The sequence below is a fragment of the Lynx rufus genome, unplaced genomic scaffold, assembly GCF_022079265.1.
Source record: "Lynx rufus isolate CCGP_SWC_20201006 ecotype Redwood Valley unplaced genomic scaffold, mLynRuf1.p SCAF_6, whole genome shotgun sequence".
NCBI classification, from domain to species: Eukaryota; Metazoa; Chordata; class Mammalia; order Carnivora; family Felidae; genus Lynx; species Lynx rufus.
The window spans coordinates 66,107,543-66,131,505 of NW_025814878.1; the positions used below are offsets into that span (position 1 = coordinate 66,107,543).

Sequence of the window (23,963 nt, forward strand, 5' to 3'; positions counted from 1 at the left end):
ACCAACTGAGCCACCCAGGCGCCCCGATTTAAACCTTTTAATGCTGAAATGAATGTCAGATTTAAAATGTAATTTCTTCTGTAGGTAACTCAGATCAGCAGTTTCTTCCCTAATGTTTATAGCTATTGCCAGGGCAAAGCCCATCCTCTTATCTTTTAAAGAAAGTATTTGAATTATATTATTTGATTATTTTTCCTACTCAATATTGAAATTTTCTCTGATGGAAAGTACTTTAATGTTTTATATTTACTCAGTTTTTATAGTTATTCTGAATAAAACATGCATTCTTATTTTTTATTTGAAAGGGTGTTGGCACAAATAGAACCAGTATAAAGTTGTTTTCAGTAAAAGAATTAAAGGCCATTGGGTTATTAAGAGTTAAGGTATCTAGGGGTGCCTGGGTGGCTCAGTCGGTTGAGCATCCGACTTTGGCTCAGGTCATGATCTCACAGCTTGTGGGTTTGAGCCCCGCGTCAGGCTCTGTGCTGACAGCTCAGAGCCAGGAGCCTGCTTCAGATTCTGTGTCTCCTTCTTTCTCTGTCCCTCCCCTGCTCATGCTCTCTTTCACTCTCAAAAATGAATAAATGTTAAAAAAAATAAAATAAAAGAGTTAAGGTGTCTATATAAATAGAATTCATATTTTATAGAGCTTTCTTATCTATAAACTGTTATTCAAGATTTTGAATCGCTTGGTACCACATTATGGTTATGCTTGACCGCCTAGGCAGTCATTGAAAGGAGAGAAAGCAGTTGATACCTTGTGCTTTGTGGGGGTAACTAGTATGCCTAAGTATGCTTTACATACATAAAGTAACACAATTCAAACACACAGTAAAGGGTTCTTCTAGACTTGTGTTCAGGTGACAGGAGTTATGAGGAAGGATAAGCCTGGTTTGAAAACTACATCTGATTTTTACAACAGTACTGCTGTGAAGAATGCACGGTTTGAAATTATGCTCTATGCTCCGTGATTGTTGGTGGAAGCATGCTGATATAGTAAGATCATGTTGGAAGAGACCTGGTTCATGAAAGGCATACTGTTAGGAGTTAAACTTTTTTTTGCCATTTAGGATGGCAGATTTTCTAGCAGAAAAGAAATCACATTGCTTTCTTCCTTGGCTCTCCTACAAGAAGTGAGGTGTCCAGATGCTTAACAGATATTGCTGGAGTTACCACCTGAAAGAGAGTAGAAGGCCTTCTATAGAGCAAATGGCTAAACTCTATCCTCGTCTTATTTGTTGCTAATAAATTTTTCCTCCACCTGGTGAGTACTCAGAATAAGTTGTGGTGTTGGCTTATTCAGGAGGGTGAGTAATTAGTCCCAGCATTCAGCTTGGTAGTTTTGCCTTTAGTTGTATTTTAGTGCTCTCAGATTCTGTGTACTCTTGAATGGACAATAGATATATATACAAGTTTTCTTCACCAGTTTCAAACAAAACTCCCTAAAATTTTCTAGTACGGAGCCCAGAACCCCTCAGCAGCATCCCTTCAACAACCTGCTCAACCTGTAGCTAAGAATACCTCCATGAGCCCTCGACAACGCCGAGCCCAGCAGCAGAGTCAAAGACGGTCGTCTGCTTCCCCAGATGTGATCCAGGGCCAGCAGCCAAGAGACAACCACACTGATCATGGCGGATCCGCTGTCCTGATTGTCATCTTGACTTTGGCATTGGCAGCTCTTATATTCAGACGAATATATCTGGCCAATGAGTACATATTTGACTTTGAGTTATAATATTGTTTTGTGTCTTAAGAGCTGTGACTCTGCTGCTTCATTAAACATTCTGCATTGGGTATAATCTAAGAATTGTTTACAAAAAGATTATTTTGTATTTACCCTTCATTCCTTTTTTGATCCTTATAAATTCAGTATAAATATAGCTAGACTTTCAGACTGTATCCTGCTTAGTTCAAGGGACTGAAGTCACAGCCCCTTGTCTCACCATATGACCTGCTTTACAGGGAAATAACTTATTGTTGTTTCTCATGCCTCGGCTTCTTTTTTGTAAATTTGTGATACTTCTCTGTATAGCCCTTTGACATTTTTGGATAAAAGATGGTGTTTTAAGTTCCAGTGAGTATTACTAGTTACTCAGTACCATTTATTGAGTACTCTATTTCTACTTAGGTAGAATGACAACAGGGATAAGAGTTGAAAAGGGAAAGTAGAGCTCTTCAAATAGTTTGCTGAGAATGTCATTCATAGAAGATGCACTGGAATTGCCCATTCTGTGACTGACTTTGTGTCCTAAATGTTGCTCAGTGAAAGTAACAATTTCAGTCAAATAGTTATGAAGAAATGAGATTACATCTTTGTTCCTGGATGTTATTTGAAGAGGAAAGGATGCTTTGAAACCACTTTGGTATGCTGTTATCCCATTCTCTCCCAAATATACACAAGATTTAAAAATAAAAAAGGAAACAACCCTCCATAGATTTTTTTTTTAAGGAAGGAAGGGTCCAAGCCAGAAATCAGTTGATTTTCTTCCAGAAGTCAAGTGGAAGGATCTTCAGATTTTAATGTTTGCTCTGCTTTGAATTGTATATCTTTTGAAGGTATTACATGTCTAGCTTTGTAATCACCATAAATGTAATTATTCCAGGAATATGCATAATGTTGAAGTATTTTATGTACCGTTTCAATAGAAAAGCTCAGGGCCCAAGTAACAGTGATAGAAATGAGAAAAACCTTTACTTAGAATTGTCCACCTAATCAAAACCCAAGAAATAATTGTCAGTGCAAAATCAATATATAACTTAGTGCTAGCTAACTTCACAGATTCTAGTAGGTAATTTTATCATCATAATGCCTGATGAGAACATAGAATCACAGAAAAGCATTGCCTTCAGCATGTTTGGTAACAGCGTTGAGGGCACTCTTAAGAGTACTTGTTAATGAAGATGTAGTTTTTAAATATAGGCAGTCCCCAGCTCTCAAATAGGTTATGTTCTAAGGGTGCATTTGTGAGTTTTTTTTAACAACTCAATGTTGTAAGTGGTGTTCAGGTTCTAGAAAGTCCACAAAAGTTTGTCCATAATGTATCTTGAATACTTTGGAGGGTGGTGTTCATAAAGTCCTTAGTGTAGTTTTAACTAACTGAAATTATGGGCAAGATAGAAACAATTTGTAAAATGCTATTAAAGGCAAATTTAATTTTTATTGCTGCTATGGACTTTGGGTCTGTTAATTATTAGACAAAATTTCTATTTTCATCTGCTAGCCATTTTCCTTTATGTCCACATCTAAAATAAACATACTGTATACTATTATACAATACATAATTGTCTAAGGATTAATAAATTAGCATTTTAAAAGTGTTTACAGATTGTTTCTGTTATATCTACAGCCAAAGTTAGTAAAGTTTTAAAAAGCTCAAGGACTTTATGAACACCTCATATGTCAGGAAAATTAAAGGTTACCATTTTACAACTTTATTGCCATGGGAAAGCACATTCTGAAGTCTTGGTTTGGAACACAAAATACTAGAAGTAGTTCAGTGGTCTCCTAGCAAGAAGTCACTGACCCTTGGGAAGACCAGATGACCTTATCACCTGAGAAGAAGAAAGTCCCCCTGCTTTCAGCCTTTGATTGTAGATGAACCGTGTGCTAGGAACAATCTTCCTCCGCTTCTTCTCAGTGAAACTTGAGCCAACCTCTGGATCTACGTGATCCTGTTGCATGTTTCCAATGGAGTGTACCTATACTTTAAGATTGATTAAGCCAAGAAGATTTTGAATTGCGCAGATCCTTCTCTGATTTGCCTCTCCTCCCTCACCTGTCAACTGATAGGTCACCTTCTTGTTTGTATTGGGATGTTTTAAGCACCTGATACACATATCTGAAAAGTGGCATATTTTTTGCTCCTTCCCTTTCAGCTCACATATGCTACTTAAAAATCCTTAAGTTGTCAATCTGATCCCCATCGTGGAGTTGATGAACAAAATTGATCTTTGGGGCTATTCTTACTCAAATGCCACTTGAAGAGACTCTTCAGAAAACAGTTGTTTTTAAAGCCCCACCTTATCCCTTTAATTAGAGTGTCGGGACAAAACCAGATATGTATCTGGTTGGTGAAGGTTTAGGACTCCTTCCCCCAGTCCTCATGTTTAGGTAATTCATGGCTTTTTCTTTGACCAAAAAAGCACATGACTACATATCAAGGTAGTTAGAATAGCATGTCAAAAAAATATATAATGTCTGTATCACCTGTAACTGTTTAAGCCAATGAAACCTTTCAAATTTTATGTATTGTGGGGCTTTTATGTAGCACTTTACATTTTCATGCTGCTTATTGTTTTGTTCCACTGAAATAAATGAATTTCATCAAAATTCTCACCTAATTTTTTTAAAAAAACCTTTAAAGTTGTTTATCATTTTGACTATGGAAATATAATAGTTCCTATTTCAGGAGAATAAGAAATCTTTTTGTTATTTTTGGCTATGAATAAACTTTCTGGTATCTTGAGACCTCCCATTTTTATAGACCAGAATCTGTAAACAAATCTCACACATTTGGACTTACTTGGGCAGAAACCTAGGCTGAAGTACTGAAAAACCTGTATTGTTCCATCATTTGCAAGTAAGTATATGAAAAGCGAATGCATTTAGTGAACCTGCCTCTTAACAAAGACTAATGTGTACATTAACATGTGTACTGTTTAAGCCTTTGTGGGAGGCTTGTACCTTGCTCAGAAGCTGTTTGGAACACCTCTTGAACAGTTGCCTTCAGAACTAGTTTGAGCTGCTCAATAAAACCAGTGACTTTATTCATACCGTGTTTTGACCAAAGGTGGTATTCTTTATGTTATTCGGCCTTCTGTCCATTCTACCTCCTTAAATATTTTTTCCCATCTTACCACTTCGTGCTCACTGCCATTATCCTAATGAGCCTTACTCTCCTCTGAATTAGTGCAGTAACCTCTAACAAGTCTCCAGTCTTACCCCATTCCTCACACTGCAGCCGGTGTCTTCTTCAGTGCACAGATCTCATTCTGTCTTTTAAGCCCACAGCTTCAATGTAGGTCATAAGGCTGTGTGTAACCAGAGTCCCACTGTGCTCTCTGGCCTAATCTGACAGCTTACTGGGGCCTTTCCACAGCTCTGAGCGTGAGCACTGGGGCCAGTCCTGTTTCCTGAGAGAACTGAGCAAATGTTAAAGTTACACATCCCCTGTCTTACACCATATATAAAACTTAAAATGGACCTAAGACCTTAGCATTAAGAGCAAAAACTAAGATTATTAAAGTAAAACATACTAAATCTTCATGACATGGGTGAGGCAGTGGTTTCTTAGATACAAGACCAAAATCACAAGCAACCAAAGAAAAAAATATTTCATCAAAATAAACTTTTTGTGTTTCAAAGAACATCATTAATAACGTGAAAAGAAAGGAGTACTTGGTGGCTCAGTTGGTTAGGCATCCAACTCTTGATTTCAGCTCAGGTTACAATCTCGTGGTTTGTGGGACTGAGACCCACATCCGGCTCTGCACAGACAGCACGGAGCCTGCTTGGGATTCTTTCTCTCCCTTTCTTCCCTTCTCCTGCTTGCACGTACTCTCTCTCTCAAAACAGATAAACTTAAAAGTGAAAAGATAACATTGAATGGGAGAAAATATTTGCAGATAATATATCTGATAAGAGACTTGCATCTAGAATATCTAGAGAACTCATATAACTCAATAATAAAAAAGAAATAACCTGATTGAGAAATGGCAAAGGATTTGAATAGACATTTGTACAAAGAAGATACACAAATGACCAATAAACATGGAAAGATGCTCAACATCAGTCATGAGGGAAATGCACATCAGAAGTACAGTAAGCTGCTTCACACCCACTATGATGGCTAGAGTAAAAAAGTGAGGAATTGGAGAAATTGGAGTTCTTTTCCATTGCTTGTGGGAGTGCAAAATGGGGCAGCCCCTTTGAAAAACTTGTAGTTCCTCAAAAGTTAAGCAGAGTTACCATATGACCCAGCCATTCTACTCCCAGGTATATTGCCAAGAGAAATAAAAACATGTTCACACAAACTTGTACATAAATATTCATAGCATTATTGTTAGTAGCCCCAAACTGGAAATCCAAAAGCCCATTGACTGAAGAATGGATAAACAAGATGTGTTCTGTCTCTACAATGGAATGTTATTTGGCAATAAAGAGGAATGAAGTTATAATACATACTGCAACATGGATGAATCTTGAAAACATCATGCAAGAAAGGAAGAATGGAAGGGAAAGAGGAAGGAAGGAGAGAAGAAGAGAAAGAAAAGAGAAAGAAAGGAAGAAAGAAAAGACAACATGCTGAGTGAAGCCAGACACACAAGGCTACATATTGTATAATTACATTTATATGATATGTTCAGATTAGGCAAATCCACAGAGACAGAAAGTAGATTGGTGATTGCCAAGGGCTGAAGGGAAGTGAAGGGAAGGAGGAGGTATGAGGTTTGTTTTGGAGGAGATGAAAATGTTCTAAAATTAGATAGTGGTGATGGTTGCACAACTCTGAACATACTAAAAACCACAGTTTTAAGAGGTAAATTCATGACATGTGAATGATATTTCAGTAAAGCCATTATTTAAAAAGTTACACTTATCTCCAACTGAGTTTTTCTCCGTACTGTGATCACAATAATTGAACTACTGAAAATAAGAAAGATTAAAAAAAAATGATAGGACCTAACATTGTATTCAAATGTATCCAAAACAAAACAAATATTTCTTGAAAACCAACAATATCTATGAACAATTCTAGGGTTCCAGCCAGTCCTTTTATAGGCCTGTTTCAAATGGAAGAGAGGAAAAGAGTGATCTTTTGAACAAAATCTACAGAAAAGAACTTTAATGGGTCTCATCCCTTTCCCACTAAATCTTCAGGAGCAATGTGACTTTTTAAACAAATTACCTGGATAATTCTGAGAAGTGGCCAGATTTGGGAATCACTGAATTAGTCCCCATACTGAATTATTCCCACTCCCAAATTCCTGTTTAACTCCTGTAATTTGGCTTCCTGCCACATCTTTGAACTGAAACTACAGTTAATCGAAGTTTGGAGATCCAGCTGAAGCTGTTTTCTGCCTTCACTTCCTCACATCACTCAAACCAGAAACTCCTTTGGTTTTCATAGTCACCCTCTATGCTTTTGTTCGGGCTTCCCATCCATCCATTCGAAGTATAGGTTCCAGTGTACCTGGCTGGCTCAATCGGTAGGACATGCAACTCTTGATCTTGGGGTTGTGGGTTGGAGCCCCACATTGGCTATAGAGAGTACTTAAAATAAAATCTTAAAAAAATATATATATAGATTCTCAAGGTTCTACACTTACACTGGGACTTCTATTTTCCTGGAAGATCTCACCCTTTCTTGTGGTTAAACTACCACCATACACTGAAGGCTCCAAATCTATTTCTCCAGTCCAGACCTTTCTCCTGAGCTCCAGGCTTCTCTATACTCCAACTGCCTATCGGGCATCTGGAAGTCCCATGATACCTCACACTCCACAAGTCAAAAATCTATGTCCTCTCCCCCAAATTTGTCCACCTCTAATGGATATCGGTTAATAGTGGTACCATCCACCAGCCCTACCTCCAAACTAGAATTGTAGATAACACTGTTGACTTCTATCACCTCCCATTCTGTTCAGTCAGCAAATGTATTCTACTTCAGAAATAACTTGACCATCTCATTCTTCTGTCCTCTTCCCTCCTCTTCTTTCATCTTCCCTTCCATTAGGGCAAGACCTCACCCTCCTTTGTTATTACAACTTCTCCCATCCAACTGATCCCAGTTAGGAATTCCTTAAAAAAATAAAGTGGATCATGTCACCCCACTTTGCTTAGAGAATCAAAAGAACTTCTTTTGATTCCTTCTTACATAATAAAACCCCAATTCTGTTTCAGTTCTGGCTACTGTTCTTCCTGACCTCCAACCTCATCTCCCTACATCTCTACCACACCAAACTCCTCTCCATCTTGAACACAGCAGGCAAGCAATAAGTAGTCTTTAAGCATTTTATTCCTTTCAGTAGATTAAATATAACCACATACATCTTTACACTCCTAGTGTTCATAATTCCATATCCCAGGATAGGAATCAAGCCTAATTTATGATGAAATTATACATTTTAGGATTGAAGACCAAAATTAATCTGATGCTCGTGATCGGAAGAAGAGCTTACATAATCATGAATTCCCCTTTGGTGTACGGGTTCCTTCAAAATCAAATGTCTTTTCATTGAAAAAAAGATGTGTATGTGGGGGGAAAGCAAGCATCCGTGGCCATAGACAAAGCATGATTTCTCAGATGGAGAAATAAAGCAACCTTGTGAAAACAGGTCATTTGTGTGTTTACTCAGCATTTCCTAAGCACATTCATGCACTCATCTTGTCCATCAGGTCTTTCCTGCATATCCACTCAGAATCCAAGCTGTCTCCCTGGTGGATGTGACAGACTGGTTTTATGCAGCCAGAGGGAAGGATTAATGATCTCAGCAAAGAGCCGGCATATTCAAGAGGTTTAAAAATTTTTTTACGTAACAGTTTTAGCCAAAGCTGCTCTCGGACTCCGCGGCAGCAGAATTTCACAGAAGGACAAACTTGTTGACTAATGGCCAATCATTAGGCAGCAGGGAGGGCAAAGCCTTGGTGTTTGTGTCACGCCTGAGGGGTGGGAGGTGGGGTGGGTCGAGCTTCACTATCAAATACTGAATCGGAAAAATCAGTCTGGCCAGTCATGCCCTCGCAGCCCCTCGGAGAAGTACCATCACAAAGCGACAGACTGAATCAATGGTTCAGCCCAGGAGGGTCTGCCCTGCTGCAGGTTACTGGCGAGCAGCTTCTGGTATCATAGACAGTCACAGAATGCCTTATTTCACAAGACTCATTTTGTTCTTGTTTTGCCTGGCGGCTCTTGTGGAAAGCAGAAAGCCCAAGAGGAGGAGATGGACAGGGCAGCTGGAAATGCCCAAGCCAAGGTAAAGTCGTGGGGGGGAGAGGGGGGAGGGAGGTCACTTGCAGCAGCAGCAGCAGCAGCAGCAGCATAGTGGGATGGCTCCCAGGAGGGCCAGGGGTTACCTCGTTTCTATTAATCTATTTCCAGCCGGAGGTAGACAGGGCCACCACCTCACTGAAAACAGCCTCTCTCGGGGTACAAATATGCTACAGTGTCACAAGCCACGAGAGAGCAAAGCTAGACTGGGTCGAGCATTTTCTTCTAGTATCTGTGTTCTGCCCAAGCATTTTGACTTAAGGCAGGTAGTTGAAGATTTTGTGGGTCAAATATCCTGTACTTCTCCGATTGTGCTGCTTTGTTTCTCAGGATTACATCCTGTAGGGACCATAGGTGGCCTGCTGAGTGATTGCACTCAAGTACTTTGGAGGGGGGCCTGTATATAGGAATTTAGTTTGAACTACTAAGAAAACATTGTAAATGGAAGTTGTCCCCTTTAAATTATTTGGGGGGCACCTGGAAGGGTGCAGCCGGTTAAGTGTCCAACTCTTGATCTTGGCACGGTCATGATCTCACAGTTCATGGGTTCAAGCTCCACACTGGGCTCTGTGCTGATGGTGCAGAGCCTGCTTGGGATTCTGTCTCCCCTTCTCTCTAGCCCTCCCCCGCTTGTGCTCTTTCTCTTTCAAACTAAATAAATAAACATTTAAAAAAAAAAGTATTTGGGAACAACTTTAAAATGGTATCAGGTTTCATTTCACTGTTTTGAATCTTCAAAAGGTATTTGAAATTTGCTAGGTTATCAGGAATACATGTGTGGACAACAGGAATTGCCATTTCACGATGTAATGGAAACATTTCCAAGATACTGGTGAGGCAATCAAAATCATTACATTACAAATCAAAGTTCCCTATTAAGTTTGTTTGAACTGATGTACAAAAAATGATACTCCAGGCCTGATGTAGACATGACTATTCAGAAGAAAAGAGCAAGCAGCTAAGATATAAACACCACATGTGAGATGCTACACCTGTTTTCCATTCTACTAAGTGTTGTGTGAACTAGTGATTATGAATATAAAATAATATCTTGAGACACAGTTTCTAGGTCACTGGTTTTTATTTTTAATTAGGCACTGCTATCGCTGACAATTTTTTGAAATTGTACCTATATGTATATTTACTTATAAATTATATACATGTACTGTTATAAACATATATACTAAAGTAAAATGATTGCTTCCTTATTTTTAGATAAAAACTGTCAGTAAGAGTTACAATCTCTATCTTCTGTGTCCCAGCGGACCATCTTAAACACCCCAGGGGTGTGCTGGCTTTGGAGACTGCTCCCTGGGGGATATATGTGCTCTGCAGGGCCTGATGCTACCCAGGCAGAAAGCAAACAGATAAAACTTGTCCATGATGCCAGGAAAGAGGCACTGCTCTGGAAGTCTTGCCCTGGTTATCTTGCCAGGATCACAGGCTTTTGGACTGGAAGGAACCTCAGGGGTCACATGAGCCAGCAATTATTCTGCGTTCTAATTCTGTGACATGTGAATAGGTATTGTGTGAAAAGGGGGCCTCAGGGTCAAAGAAACTTGGGAAGCTCTGGTTCAGATGATTTTAAACAGATGTCTCTATAGCAGAGCTTCTAGAACATTTATTATGCAAATAGACATTCTGAATCTTGAAGGGGAAAATAAATTATGCAGTTTCTCAAAAAAAACAAAACAATACAAAACAAAAAACCAACCCACTTTTTTGGACTATCTTGTGGGAGTCATAGTTTACAGAGCACATATTGGGAAGCGCGGACTCATTTACGGATGCTGAAAAGTCAGCTCTCAGGCGTGGGTAATTCACACAGCTGGCTAGTGACTCCACAGGACTAGAATGTAGGTTTCCTGATTTACCCAGCCTGGAGGAAAAGCGTTATATGGAATGGTCTATTCCCTAAGAATGGTGCTAGGGTGCAGCACAAGCCCCTCAGGGATCCTCAGGGATCTTGCTCGGCAGCCTGGGCTGTCACATCTGTCACTCCCCAGAAGACCCGCAGTCATTCCCAGACACCTGCATGAGCTTGGGGGTAGATTGAATCTGACCCTTAGGGGTAAGGGGAGTTTCTTGAAATCCATCCCATAAGATACTAAGGTGGAAGAAAAGATGAACGTACACATTCAACAAATATAAAATAATTATCGCAGAGGGGCTGGGAAAAAAGAGAGAGAAAATGTCATATCAAGAAACATGGTTCTAGGCCTTTCTAAATTTTTTTTATTGTTTATTTATTTTTGAGAGAGAGAGAGAGAACGAGAGCAAAAGCTCTGTGCTGACAGCAGAGAGCCTGATGTAGGGCTTGAACTCATGAACCACACACATCATGACCTGAGCCAAAGTTGGATACTTAACTGACTGAGCCACCCAAGAGCCCCAAAATGACCTGAAACTTTACTGCACTTATCTCTGTAGGGTCACTTCTTTTCTTTGAAGTCCTGTGTCACCCACCCTTCAACCCCACACGGTCATACACACACATACCACATACCATACATAGGATTTCACACAGTGTCACACACACACCACACGTACATGGTCTCACACACACAATCATCCCTTCACATGTAAGATATATGGTCACATTCACACATACAATCACACACACCCCTACACACTGCTGTTAGGATCTCTTCTAACCTATATACCTTCCATATCACTGTGGCCAAGGCACCCTTACAAAACAATTATTCTGCTCAGGAGCTACCTTTTCAAAAACTTCTGGTTTTCTGATCCTTTGTGTCCCTGTTTATTGAATTGCTGCCACCCGAACCTGTTTTCTCTTAGCTATTTGATTTGTTCTCTTCTCCCTGCCTTTCAGCCTCCCGGCTTTCTCCCAACTCCTCCCTGCGTGCTACCTAAGTTGGCCACCTGACCACATGATTGCTTTCCTACAGGAGAGGCCCTTTTCCCCAGAGATCTGAAAATGCACCTCGCTCTAGGCTCCGAGGTCTGGGCTCTCCCTGGATAACACTCTCTGGTTCCTCCTGGTCCCAGAGCTGGGGGGCCCCTTCCATATTTCCTCTCCTATTTGCTGCCCCCCTTGGTACTGCCTGCTCTTGGCTGTCCTTCTCTTGGTCTGCATCATGGCTCAAGTTGTGCTGGGCCCAGGAGCAGTTTGCTTTCCTGCTACCCAGTGACCTTCATCCTCCCCAGAGGCCTGGGAAGGAAGTGGTGCCAGGAAGTCAGGGAATCCAGGTTCAGGCCCTGGTTCTGTGGCTCTCTGGCCATGGCCATGTTTCCCAATCTTTCTGAACCTCATTTCTCCCACTGAAGAGGGGTGATTTTGAGACCTTCCCCACTGGGATGATGGGGTAACTAGAGCTCGGGGTCTGCACAGAGAGGGGGTGATTCATACAGGTGTAGTCATTTTGACTGCAATTATTGTTACCAAATAAACTTCAACACAGTGGCGCTAGCCCTGCTTCTTGAAGGTGTAGCAAGCACATCATTCTTCTCTCCCCACCCAAGGCTGGTTTGAGGTCCTGTGGAGGTTCTGGCTGCCCCACATGGGGCTGGGACTCAGGGTATGACCCCTGGAGCCTGAAGTCTTCGGTCCAAGGCATCCAGGCGCTGAAAGGATGAATTGAGGGCATCTGGCTCACACAAATAGCTCAAGGCTGGAGATACTAGTGGCCTGACTTATCAAATAACTGGTTCCTTAAAAAGAAAAAAAAGACTCAACAATGGCATAGGCATTCCCATTCCAATCTCTTCTGTCCTGCCAGGGTGCTGGAGTTCTGGGACTTCTGTTCCCTAATCCGCCCCTCTAAATGGATATGGAAACTGCTGGCCAGCAGGGATTTGCTCCATGTGAGACAGAGGGGTAGTGTGCCCTTTGCACTCACAATTTAATGTCTGTGATCTGCTAAGCCCTTTGGCTGAGCTCTTCCTCTACCTTTCTGGGGTGTCTTTTCTGAGGTGTCGAATGTGGCCTGTCACACAGTCGCTGAGCAGGCACTGGGCCCGGTGCCTCTTGACTTCTGGAGCCAGGCTTGGGGCAGAGACTGTGAGAATGGAAGCTCCATGGAGGCACCCTGACGGTGACCACCACGCTTCAAGGGGACTGAACTGGGTTCCATATTCCAGCTAACCAGGAGGAAGACTTCTCTCCGATTGGCTTGTCTAAAAGCAACTTTGATCATGGCTTCTTCCTTCAACTGCTTACCTTCAGTGTTTTCCTGTTGCCTTTGGATAAAGACAAAATTCTTAACATGATCTTCAAGGCTCTGCCCGGCCTGGTCCCTAGGTGCCCCTGCAGCCCCACTCTGTCCATTTCAGTGCCTCGCCCTTCTCTTTCCCTTTTATTGAATGCCCACTCCTCTTTCAGCCACTCCTCTTTTCACCTCAAAACTGGTGTGTCTTAAACCAAACTATGGGTGTGTTGAATTTATTTCATATTTAAAGTTTATTTATTTTGACAGAGAGAGAGACAGAGAGAGAGAAACAGAGAGTGCAAGCAGGGAAGGGGCAAAGAGAGGGGGAGAGAGAGAATCCCAAGCAGGATCTGTACTGTCAGCACAGAGCCCGATGTGGGGCTCGAACCCATGGACTGTGAGATCATGACCTGAGCAGAAACCAAGAATCGGACGCTTAACTGACTGAGCCACCCAGGCTCCCCATGAGTATGTTGAGTTTCAGTGCCTACAGGATAGCTACTGGGGATAGACAGTTGGATAAAAGGTCTAGAGCAGGGGGTACAGATTTAGGAATCCTCAACACGTTAATGACAATTGAAGCCACAGCTATAGGCAAGCCTGCCAAACAGGGTGTAGAGGGAGAAGAGAGGGCAGCTGGGACAGGGCTCTGGGGACACTAGCAGTTAAGGGATGGGCTGAGGACGAGGGGGAGACTGCAGTGGAGATTGAGAAGGAACCATCAGAGTGATAGGAGGAGAACCCAATGCCGGGTCCGGAAAGACCAGGTTTCTAGCAGAGGCATGGCCCTCTGTGTGGCAGAGAAGCCAGCACCCAGCAAGAGTGCCTGCAGGGCCTCGGGTCAAGCACAAGTGGCGCAGGGCGGACTTGAGTGAGGGGTGGCAGCAGCAGGTGACATGCAGCTGTGTGGAGGATCATTTATTAGGAGGGGGAAAGAGTTTCATTTTAAAGAAAAAGTTTAAAGATGAATATAACTGCCACACCTGTACTGCTGCCACTGTTTAATACATTTTGCACGAGAAGGACGTGCGGTCTAGACAGATACTCTGCTTAGGGGTCAAGGTGGGAGAGACTTGAACCCGGTTTGAAGGCTGACGAGAATAAGCCATGGACGAGGGAGATGCTGAGGAAGTTGGGGCGAGGGTGATTGAGGGCAGAGGTCAAGGGCTCTGGGAAGAGGGTCAGGCACCTCTGCCCAACCCCCAGGTACTCTAAGAACCTATGAGTGAAAATACTACTACTGCTCCTGCTCCCGAGTTGCCCCGTCCCTGTTTTCACCTTCTCCCTGAGAAGCTCCAGGTGGCCTTCAGAGAATAGTTGGGAGGTCTGGAGCTCCAGGTGGCTCCTGGGCTGTAAGGTGGGAAGCCCCAGCTTATAGGGGAATCTGCTTCTTGGGTGGGGAGGGAAGTCGGGGCAGACTAACCTTTAGGCCAGCACTGCAGAATAAAACTTTTTGAGACCGAGGAAAAGTTATAGATCTGCACTATCCAATATAGTAACCACCAGCCTCATGTGGCTATTAAGCACATAAGTATGGCTAGTAGAACTAAAGAACTGAACATTAATTTTATTTCATTGTAATTGACTTAAACAGCCACATGTGGCTAGTGGCTACTTTATCGATCAGCCCAGCTTTAGAACTCCATCAAATTGCACTATCTGGGCAGAGCTGATAGAGAATGAAAGTTAATGAGGATTTCACAGAAAGATGTGTCAAAGAACAGAACCTCAAAAGAGGAAACATGTTACTTTCCTCTTATAGAGTTTAAACAGGAAATATGCCTATTTCTCTAAAAGACATGAAGTGTGATAAGAACACTGAGAATAAAATAAGGATGTATATATAAATGAACAACAAACATTCAAAACAAAATCCCTTCATTTACCTCTAAAATCTTTAAATATCCTACACATAACGCTGACTTCTTATAAGGCTGTTTAGTTTCTTCTGTCAAGAATTAGATCTCACAGGGGCGCCTGGGTGGCGCAGTCGGTTAAGCGTCCGACTTCAGCCAGGTCACGATCTCGCGGTCCGTGAGTTCGAGCCCCGCGTCGGGCTCTGGGCTGATGGCTCAGAGCTTGGAGCCTGTTTCCGATTCTGTGTCTCCCTCTCTCTCTGCCCCTCCCCCGTTCATGCTCTGTCTCTCTCTGTCCCAAAAAAAATAAAATAAACGTTGAAAAAAAAAAAAAAAGAATTAGATCTCACAAACTTACAAGAAGACCATGGGGGAAGGGGAAAAAATAGTTTCAGAGAAGGAGGCAAACCATAAGGGACTCTTAAATATAGAGAACAAACTGAAGGTTGATGGTGAGAAGAGGGGAGAGGGGGAAAATGGGTGATGGGCATTGAGGAGGGTACTTGTTGGGATGAGCACTGGATGTTGTATGTAAGTGATAAATCATGGGAATCTACTCCCGAAGCCAAGAGCACACTGTATACACTGTATGTTAGCTCACTTGACAATAAATTATATTTAAAAAATAAAAATAAAAAACATTCATAGAAAAAAAAAAGGAATTAGATCTCACATCTTGTTAGACCCAAATCCATCCATCCTTCTTTCCTTCCTTCCTCCCTCCCTTCCTTCCTCTCTCCCTCCCCTACTCTCTCCTTTTTTTAAAATCTTAGAATTCTTTTTTTTTAACTCTTTTAAAAAGTGTTTATTGGTGCGCCTGGGTGGCTCAGTCGGTTAAGCGTCCGACTTCGGCTCAGGTCATGATCTCGTGGTCCGTGGTTTCGAGCCCCGCGTCGGGCTCTGTGCTGACAGCTCGGAGCCTATTTCAGATTCTGTGTCTCCCTCTTTCTCTGACCCTCCCCTGTTCATGCTCTCTCTCTCTCTCTCTGTCTCGAAAATAAATGAACATTAAAAAAAATTTTTTTTCTTAATGTTTATTTACTTTGACAGAGAAAGAGAGCAGGGGAGGGGCAGAGAGAGAGGGAGAGAGAAAATCCCAAGCAGGCTCTGTGCCATCAGCACAGAGCCCAATGCGGGGTTTGCGCTCGTGAACCATGAGATCATGACCTGAACCAAAATCAAGAGTCAGATGCTTAACCAACTGAGCCTCCAGGCACCCCCATCACAAAACCAGTATTATAGTAACATAAGAGAAATGTTTAAAAAGAAATATATATATATATAATCCTCCACCATTCAACCCAACTGCTGTCATCCAATCATTACCTTACAAAGGCTCTGCAAGAGTCTGGTTCTCAGGACTGACTATGAGGGCCTGGGGAGGACAGGGTGGGTCAGGAGGGGTGTGTGTGTGTATAGCGTTTGGCAGATGGAGAAGAGATGTCTAACAGGTAGCTCCTATAGGGAGTAATCTCCCCATATGCCTTTGTGGGTCATTGGGAAAACATCTCTTGCTTGTCTTTGCAGTCACCTATATAAGAAGAACCTCGACGTGACCAAAATCCACAAGGGAAAACCTCAGCCACTTCTTAGAGTGGAGGACCATGATTTCTCCATGAGGCCCGCCTTTGGAGGTAGGACTGAGTCCCCAGGGGCTGCCTGCTGCCCTGTCCTGCTCTGTCCTGTTCCCTCAGGCACAACCCTCCCTCGGGGCCCCAGTTTTCCCACTCACAGTCAGATAAGCCCAAATCGGCTTCCGAAGTCTCTCATTTCCTCAAGGAGAGAAGAGTTGGAAGGAAATGAGCTAAGAAGGCTGTTGGCTGAAGTGTTGCTAATGGTTAAGATGTGTACGACCAGAGTGGACCTGCCTTGCTGCTGCCAGCTTTCTTTTCCTAAAACATGAGCCAGCCTGGAGAGTCTGGACACAAAATGGCTCCCCTGGGTCAGCCACCATTCCCAGTGATTAGCTGGGAATTTGGGGTTTTGGGGGCCACCTGCCTTTCAATGCAGCAACAACAATTTAACCCATGATGAGTCCCCTCATAAACTTGGCCCCTAAGGAGCTTTGCTGCTTTGCAGTCAGAGACGGGTGGCCAGGCTGGTGGCCGTCCTTTCTTTCCAGGAATTGGAGAAATGCCACAGGAAGGCCAGGAAAGGAGCCATCTGCTCTCAACAGGCGGGGAGTGGGGTAAGAATAGCAGAATGTGCAAGATGTGCCCTGCCAGCAACCCCCCACCCCTCCCCACTTGTGTACTTGGGAAACTGAGGTCTGGTGCACTTCAGCCAACAGGTACTGGCCAAGGCAGACCTGGGCAAGCTGGCTTCCCTTTCCCTTTATCTCCGTTTCCAGATCTTCTCTTAGGGCCCTAGGGCTGTAGGGGTGACCTGCAGGCAAGTCACAGATCCTCTCTGAGCCTCTGTTTGCTGGTTTGCAAAATGGGAATTGTAATCCCTACATCTGGGGTTGTTGTCAGGATTAAAGGAGATAATGTATGTAAAGCCCTTGACACATAAGGATTCAAGTCCCTTTAGAAAAACCCAGCTGTCAGGCCTGCCTCTTGTGTGACTGTTATGGGATTAGACATTAATTCATCCCAGGGGCCTTTGCATTTTAAAAGGCCGCAAAGCCTCTCACTCAGTTCCCTGAGCTCTGACACCTGCAGAGCAGGAAGAGAAAAGTAGGAGGCAGATTATGGTCCCATGTGCCTTCTTCCTGCCCAGGAATGTTGTTCATCACTGGCTCAGGTCAGGAGGTTACCAGCTCCCCCAGGGCTCACCATGATAATGCCCACAAGGAATTTTATGAAAATAAAGTTTTCCTAAATAAGCCACTCTAAAATAGCTGTATCTGCTCCAAGAGGTCTAAGTGAGACATTCCTGTCACAAGGAAGATCCACCTTGCCTTTCTGGTAGAGTGTCAGTTAAGTGGCTAGGACAACAAATACACAATAGCATTAATGACAGCACTTTGATACTGGTTTTTCTGCACCAGGCACCATTCTAATCAAGGTATGTACATACAGGATCTTATTTCAGTCCTCAGGACTGCTCTGTGATGTAGATACTATCATTTTTCCCAGATGGGGAAACTGAGGCCTAGAGAGGTGAACTCACTGGGTCAGGTCACACTCCTGCTGAGGTTAGGCCCTCCCTCCTGGCAGAGTGTCTTTTCTTGTACTTTCGACTTGTATGTCCCTCGATGCAGGACTGACATACCCATCGGGCAGAGTAGGCATAGTGTTAAAGGATCACAATGATATTCTTAGGGACCCCTGAAAATATTTTAATGTATTTAAACACTTTTCTTCTTTTAATGTTTTGTTTTTGAGAGACAGAAAGAGAGCATGAGTGGGGGAGGGGCAGAGAGAGAGAGAGAGAGAGAGAGAACGAACCCAAGCAGGCTCCAGGCTCCCATCTGTCAGCACAGAGCCTGACACGAGGCTCAAACCCACAAACCATGAGACCATGACCTGAGCCAAAGTCAGACGATCACCCCACTGAGCTGCCCAGGTGCCCCTAAATGACTGTTATCATCTGTAATCTCTGGAAGTATCTGAACAAGGGTTAGAACCAAGAAGCTTTCCCTGCAGGTACTCCTGAGGGTCTCCATTCCATCCAGCACCCCATCCTTGGGCAGGGGACACTGCCCAGGTGGCAGGCAGGTCTCTGAGGAAGGAGACTGGCAGACATAGGTGACTCTGCAAATAACAGACTCTGTGCAAGTAACTCCTTACTTGTTGGCAGCCCTGTGCCAGGAGCCTGGTAAGAAGCAGAGCGTGGGCCCAACCTGCCCTCATGCTCGCCCCTCCTGACTCCCTCCCCGGCTTAGCACCCACACACACTAAGCAGGTCATTTGAACAAAGATGTTGTGAAGTTATGTCTTATTCCTGTCCTCTCTTCCTATTTTATTTCTATAAGAGGGGCTTCCTGAGGATTGATGTTTAAAAGTAGTTGATAAAGAAGAATTTATCTGAGGCTAGATACCCCATGGTGACCTTTTCGGTCTGGAAAGAGAACAGATTAAAAATCTAGCAGCTTCCTAATAATCCCAGGGATCAGTTGAAACAAAAATACCTTGCCTAAGCTCCCAGCTGCCTGATTCATTAGTGCATCCTGGTTAGAGGAAACTCCAAAGACCTGGGGTGTCTCCTCCATTTGTTAGGAGATATGCTGCAATGCAGGTTTTTTTAATATTTAGTTTTTAAGAAATTGTGGTAAAATACATATAACATAAAATTGACTATGTTAACCATTTGTAACTGTACAGGTCAGTGGCACAGTTATCCAACCATCACCCCCACCCATCTCCAGAATGTTTTCATCTTCCCAAACTGAAACCCTGTCCCCATTAAAAAGTTAACTCCAGCTCTTTCCTTTTTCCCCAGCCCCTGGCAACCACCATTCTATTTTCTGTCTCTAGGAATCTGACCACTCTCGGTACCTCGTGTAGGTGGAATCATACCGCTTTTGACTGGCTTTTGTGACTGGCTTATTTTGTTTATTTTTATTTACTTATTTATTTTTGTCATAGCACAATTTGTATATTTCAAGAAGACAAAAAATTAGTATTGTTTACAGTATCTTAAGATAAATTGCCTTTGAATGGGAGCTTCCTTCCCAGTACTTTGAGGTCTACAAGGCACATCTAGAAAATTTACTTCTGTGGAAACTGAGGACTGCTTAAATTGAATGGCAGGGAGGGAGAGGGACTGTGGTTTTTCTTTTTGATTAATTGCTGTAACACTGTCCTTTGGGCGACTGAGGGAGTCTCATGTTTTCTTTAGACATCATTAGGCCCCAGAGCTCTTGCAGGACAACTTTGACGCTATATGAATTCTGCCATCTTGCCAGCACTGATGAGAATGACGGTAGTGAGTTCTCACTCAAGTTTGTGCAGCTTTCAAAGAATGCAGTTGAGGAGGGAGTCATCGTCAATCTGGCTTATTTCTTTTAACATAATGTCCTCAAGCTTCACCCATGTTGTAACATAGATCAGCATTCCCTTCCTTTTTAATAATATTCCACTGAATGCATAGATCACGTTTGGTTTATCCATTCATCTGTTAGTGGACATTGGGTTGTTTCCACCCTTAGGAAATTATGAATTATGCTTCCACGAACATAGGTGTACAGATACCTGTTTGAGATCCTGATTTTAATTCTTTGGGGTATATTCAGAAGTGGAATTGCTGGATCATAGGGTAGTTCAGTTTAATTTTTTGAGGAACCTCCACACTTTCTTCTACAGCAGCTGTACTTTTTACATTGCCACTAGCACAATGTTGATATTTAATGCAAATTGTATACAGGGGAGGTATAGGAGGGATGGAGTGTCATCACCCTACTGTGGGTAGGAAAAGAAAAGCAGCTCAGGGGCTGAGGTGTGCTCTCCTTGCCCTGCCACATGCCGGCCTAGAATTCTGAGGAGTCTGAGAGTTCTGAAGTTGGACTTAACCTTCAGGATTGTCATGAAGGTGCATTTATCAAAGAGGTAGGATAGGCTATCTGTAATTTTGCAGTATCTTTGCTTGATTTATAACCTTCAGATACACATATGGCATATGGGTCTCTGGTTGTGCTCTTGCCTAGAGGTTGACCCTCAAATGTTGTTGCTGTCCATAGATGTCACCTCCTGGCACCTGGCACCAGGGAGGAGAGTGGGCCCAGAAGGGCAAACCTCGAGGTCAGCACTGGGTGGGTTGAGATTGAGTGACTCAGAGAGACCCGAAGACTGAACCCAGCCTTTGACCAGGGGCAGGTTGGGACACCATCTGGGCCAAAAGCACCTTCCCCATATCAGTTTCTAGAACAGAACACTTCCTGTGTTAAATCCACACAGCAAAGGGCTGAATTCAGCAGAGAAGGTATGCAGCATTGGCTCATATGTTTCCTTGAGGTAACTGCAAACCCAATGTGTCCAGCTTCACTTCATGAGCCTGCCGATTTTCTGTCAGCTTTTTCTTGGGCAACTCAGGCTGGAAGGTGTTGAGCTGGGCTGGGTTTGCCCTCCTTCTCCTCCAAGTCAACCAGCTTGAGTCAATTCACCCATTAAACTCTCACTCAGATCTGCCCCCTCCTTCCCCTCCCTCATCCCCTTACACCACCCATTCTCAATATGCTCTTGGGGGGTGAAAAAAGTCTCAGACGTTATAGTCGTTTGTGGCCCTCCAAAGCTCAGTCCTCCCTGACAAAGTCTTTTTCCTTAGTATTTTATTTAAATTAAAATTAATTAAAACCTTAAATTCCACTAGAATTTTCACTTTAGGGGGCAATAAAGGTGAGAAGTTTGGAAGCACTGCTTACGGCAACACAGTGGTTCCCACCCCACTCACAGTCAGGTTCACCTCCTGGAAACATCGCTTCCATGTGCTGCTCCCTCAGAAACTGCAGGCTCCCCATATTCTTCAAGAGGAAATGCAGCCCCTGCTTCTCCCTGCTGGATCCCAAGACCTCCACAGTCTTCTCCCTGCTACCCCTGACGAGGACTCTTCCCTGCTAGAACACTTTCTGTCCCTGCACACCCATGCTTGTTTCTGCCTATGATCATCTGTTCCCAACGCCCCTGCTCCATGCTGCCCTGCTTCATCCATCTATCCAGAACCCACTTTAACTCCTCTCCTCTAACATGTGGCATCTCTCGGCTATTTTGAACTATATGACCTTCTGATTTGAAATAACTGCACAGATTCATTCTTTCCCTCACAAGACTGCCCCTCCACTTCAGGCACCAAATGCAAGTCGTCCCCAAGTCACCTGCACTTGTCTGACTTGGTTACAAAATCAGGAGTTCCCACACCCCCTCCGCAGGCTTGGTAGTTTGCTATAATGGCTCATAGAGCTCAGGGGAATACTTTACTATTGCTGGTTCATTATAAAGTAGATTATAAAAGACACAGACGATCAGCCAGATGAAGAGGTAGGCAGTATGAGAACTAGAGTCCTGAGCACGGGGGCCTCTGTCGCATGGAGTTGGGGTATGCCATCTTCCCTGCATGTGGATGTGTTTGCTATCCTGGAAACTCACTAAACCCTGTTGTTTAGGGTTTTATAGAGGTTCCATTCCATAGGCATAATTGATGAAATCATTGGCTATTGGTGATTACCTCAGTCTCCAGTGCCCACCTCTCCCCAGAGGTTGGAGGGTGAGGCTGGAACTTCCAAAACTCTAATCACAAGGTTGGTTCCCCTGATAAGCAGCCCCCATCCCGAAGCTATGTAGGCATCCACCAAAAGTCTCCTCATTAGCATAAACTCAGAATGTTTGGTGGAGGTTTGTGATGAACCAAAAAGATGCTCTTCTCACCCCTATCATTCAGGAAATTACAGGGGTCTCAAGAGCTAGAAACCAGAGAAAAAGACCAAATATATATATATATATATTTCTTTTCATATCACAATATCACAATTTCTGTGTCGCCTTGCAAGGTTACTGCCTACTTACTTCTCTAGCTGCATTGCCTCTAATGCGATGCCTTCCTAAGGAACTTTCTAGGGTAATTCTGGTGCTTTTCACCTGGGATGATAATTTAGAACCACCCCCATAGAAGATGCCCTCTGTGTTTGGGGCACCCAGATGTATGAGTGCCCCCATGGCTCTCCAAGTGCTTTACTCTGTGGCCTCATCCTTAGCAGGGATTCAACCCTGGACTTCCAAGCCCCAGGAGTCTGGCCACCAAGGCTTCAACTGCTACTCATCTGGCCATCGTGAGACCCATGGAGCCAGCTTAAAGCAAGGTCATGGCTCTATTTGAATTTGAGGCCTCCTTTTGAGTGCTCCTTGGACCTCCCTGGCTCTGCCTCTCCACTTTGCCACGCTGGGTGGGTTAGTGCTTCCCATTACATCTGAGGTTGGGGAGTCGAAGTGAGGGACACAGCTGACTCTCTGGGGTGGGACTCCTGCAGCCTTTTTCCTGGGAGCTCCTGCCCTTGGAGGAAACTCCTCTGATCCTTCCTTTGTGCTCGTGGCCTTTCCCTTCTGGAACACAAACCCTAACTTGCCACCCACGCTGTGCTCCTACTCACTCCTTCCCCTGAAATTAATCTTCCCTTCCTGGTCTCTCCCTCACACAGCCCCTTCTCTACAATCCTGCTTGGGGCAATCTCACTGCTTCCCTCACTTGACCCCACCTGAGCCCAAGTGACTAACAAGGTCACCATGCTCCGAAAGGATAGGATGCTGGGCCTGGTAACAAGTCTGTTTGGGGATGTTAAATTTACGAAATTGTTAGATATCCAGTGGAGACCTCTTTCAATCTTTAACAACAATCAGGCTATTGGAGTTTGGATCAGAGATAGGGCCTAGGAGGGTGATGAGAGTCAGTCTTTCAGGGAAGAGTTGTTTGTGGGAGGGGCTTTGTTGCAGACACCACAGAGGGAGGGGTTTCAACAAGGGGTGGGGCATGGGGTGGTGGTCAGGAAGATTCCTCGACTTAGCAAGCATCCGGAGGGCCGGGAGACAAGTAGGAGGTGGAGACAGCTAGTGGAGATGGGGTAGCAGAAGAGTTTGACAAGAGGAAAGTGGCCACCAGGGCATGGGAAATTGTAAAATCTCACTTCTGGAAGTCTCCTTAAAGGTCAGTCGTGCAGCGGTCCTCAAACTTGAGAATGGATCAGCATCACCGCAGTGCTTACATTACGGAGACCCAGCCTCCCAGCCCCCCCCCCCCCCCCCCCCCACAGAGCCTCTGGCTCAGAACGCCTGTGGTAACACTTGAGAATTGTATTGCTAACAAGTGCCCGGTGAGGCTGATGTGGCTCATGAAGGAAGAGGCCCTGATCGAGTCCAGCCTAGATCCTAAAGTCCTAACACCAAAAATCCTGTTTTAACAAAATACCATAGATGGCTTAAAGAACAGAAATTTATTTCTCACAGTTCTGGAGACTGGAAGTCTGAGATCAGGGTGCCGTCCGATGTGGTTCCTGATGAGCGTCCTCTTCCTGGTTT

The 23,963-nt window shown here is 43.8% G+C and overlaps 2 protein-coding genes and 1 non-coding gene across 3 annotated transcripts in view; 2 read left to right on the forward strand and 1 right to left on the reverse strand.

The window, feature by feature from the left end:
• UBE2J1 (ubiquitin conjugating enzyme E2 J1) overlaps positions 1–4,789 on the forward strand; it is a 28,643-nt gene extending 23,854 nt beyond the window's left edge. The window contains exon 8 of the mRNA XM_047102256.1: positions 1,457–4,789. Coding sequence (XP_046958212.1) covers positions 1,457–1,735 — 279 coding nt within the window. The 3' untranslated portion in view covers positions 1,736–4,789. The remainder of the gene's footprint in view (positions 1–1,456) is intronic.
• Positions 4,790–8,788: 3,999 nt separating this feature from the next.
• GABRR2 (gamma-aminobutyric acid type A receptor subunit rho2) overlaps positions 8,789–23,963 on the forward strand; it is a 40,810-nt gene continuing 25,635 nt past the window's right edge. Inside the window, exons 1-2 of the mRNA XM_047102757.1 lie at positions 8,789–8,976; positions 16,546–16,652. Coding sequence (XP_046958713.1) covers positions 8,789–8,976; positions 16,546–16,652 — 295 coding nt within the window. The remainder of the gene's footprint in view (positions 8,977–16,545; positions 16,653–23,963) is intronic.
• Positions 19,869–19,957, reverse strand: LOC124529503 (small nucleolar RNA SNORD116). Its single transcript, XR_006966388.1, has one exon. It is a non-coding gene; the product is annotated as a small nucleolar RNA SNORD116 (small nucleolar RNA).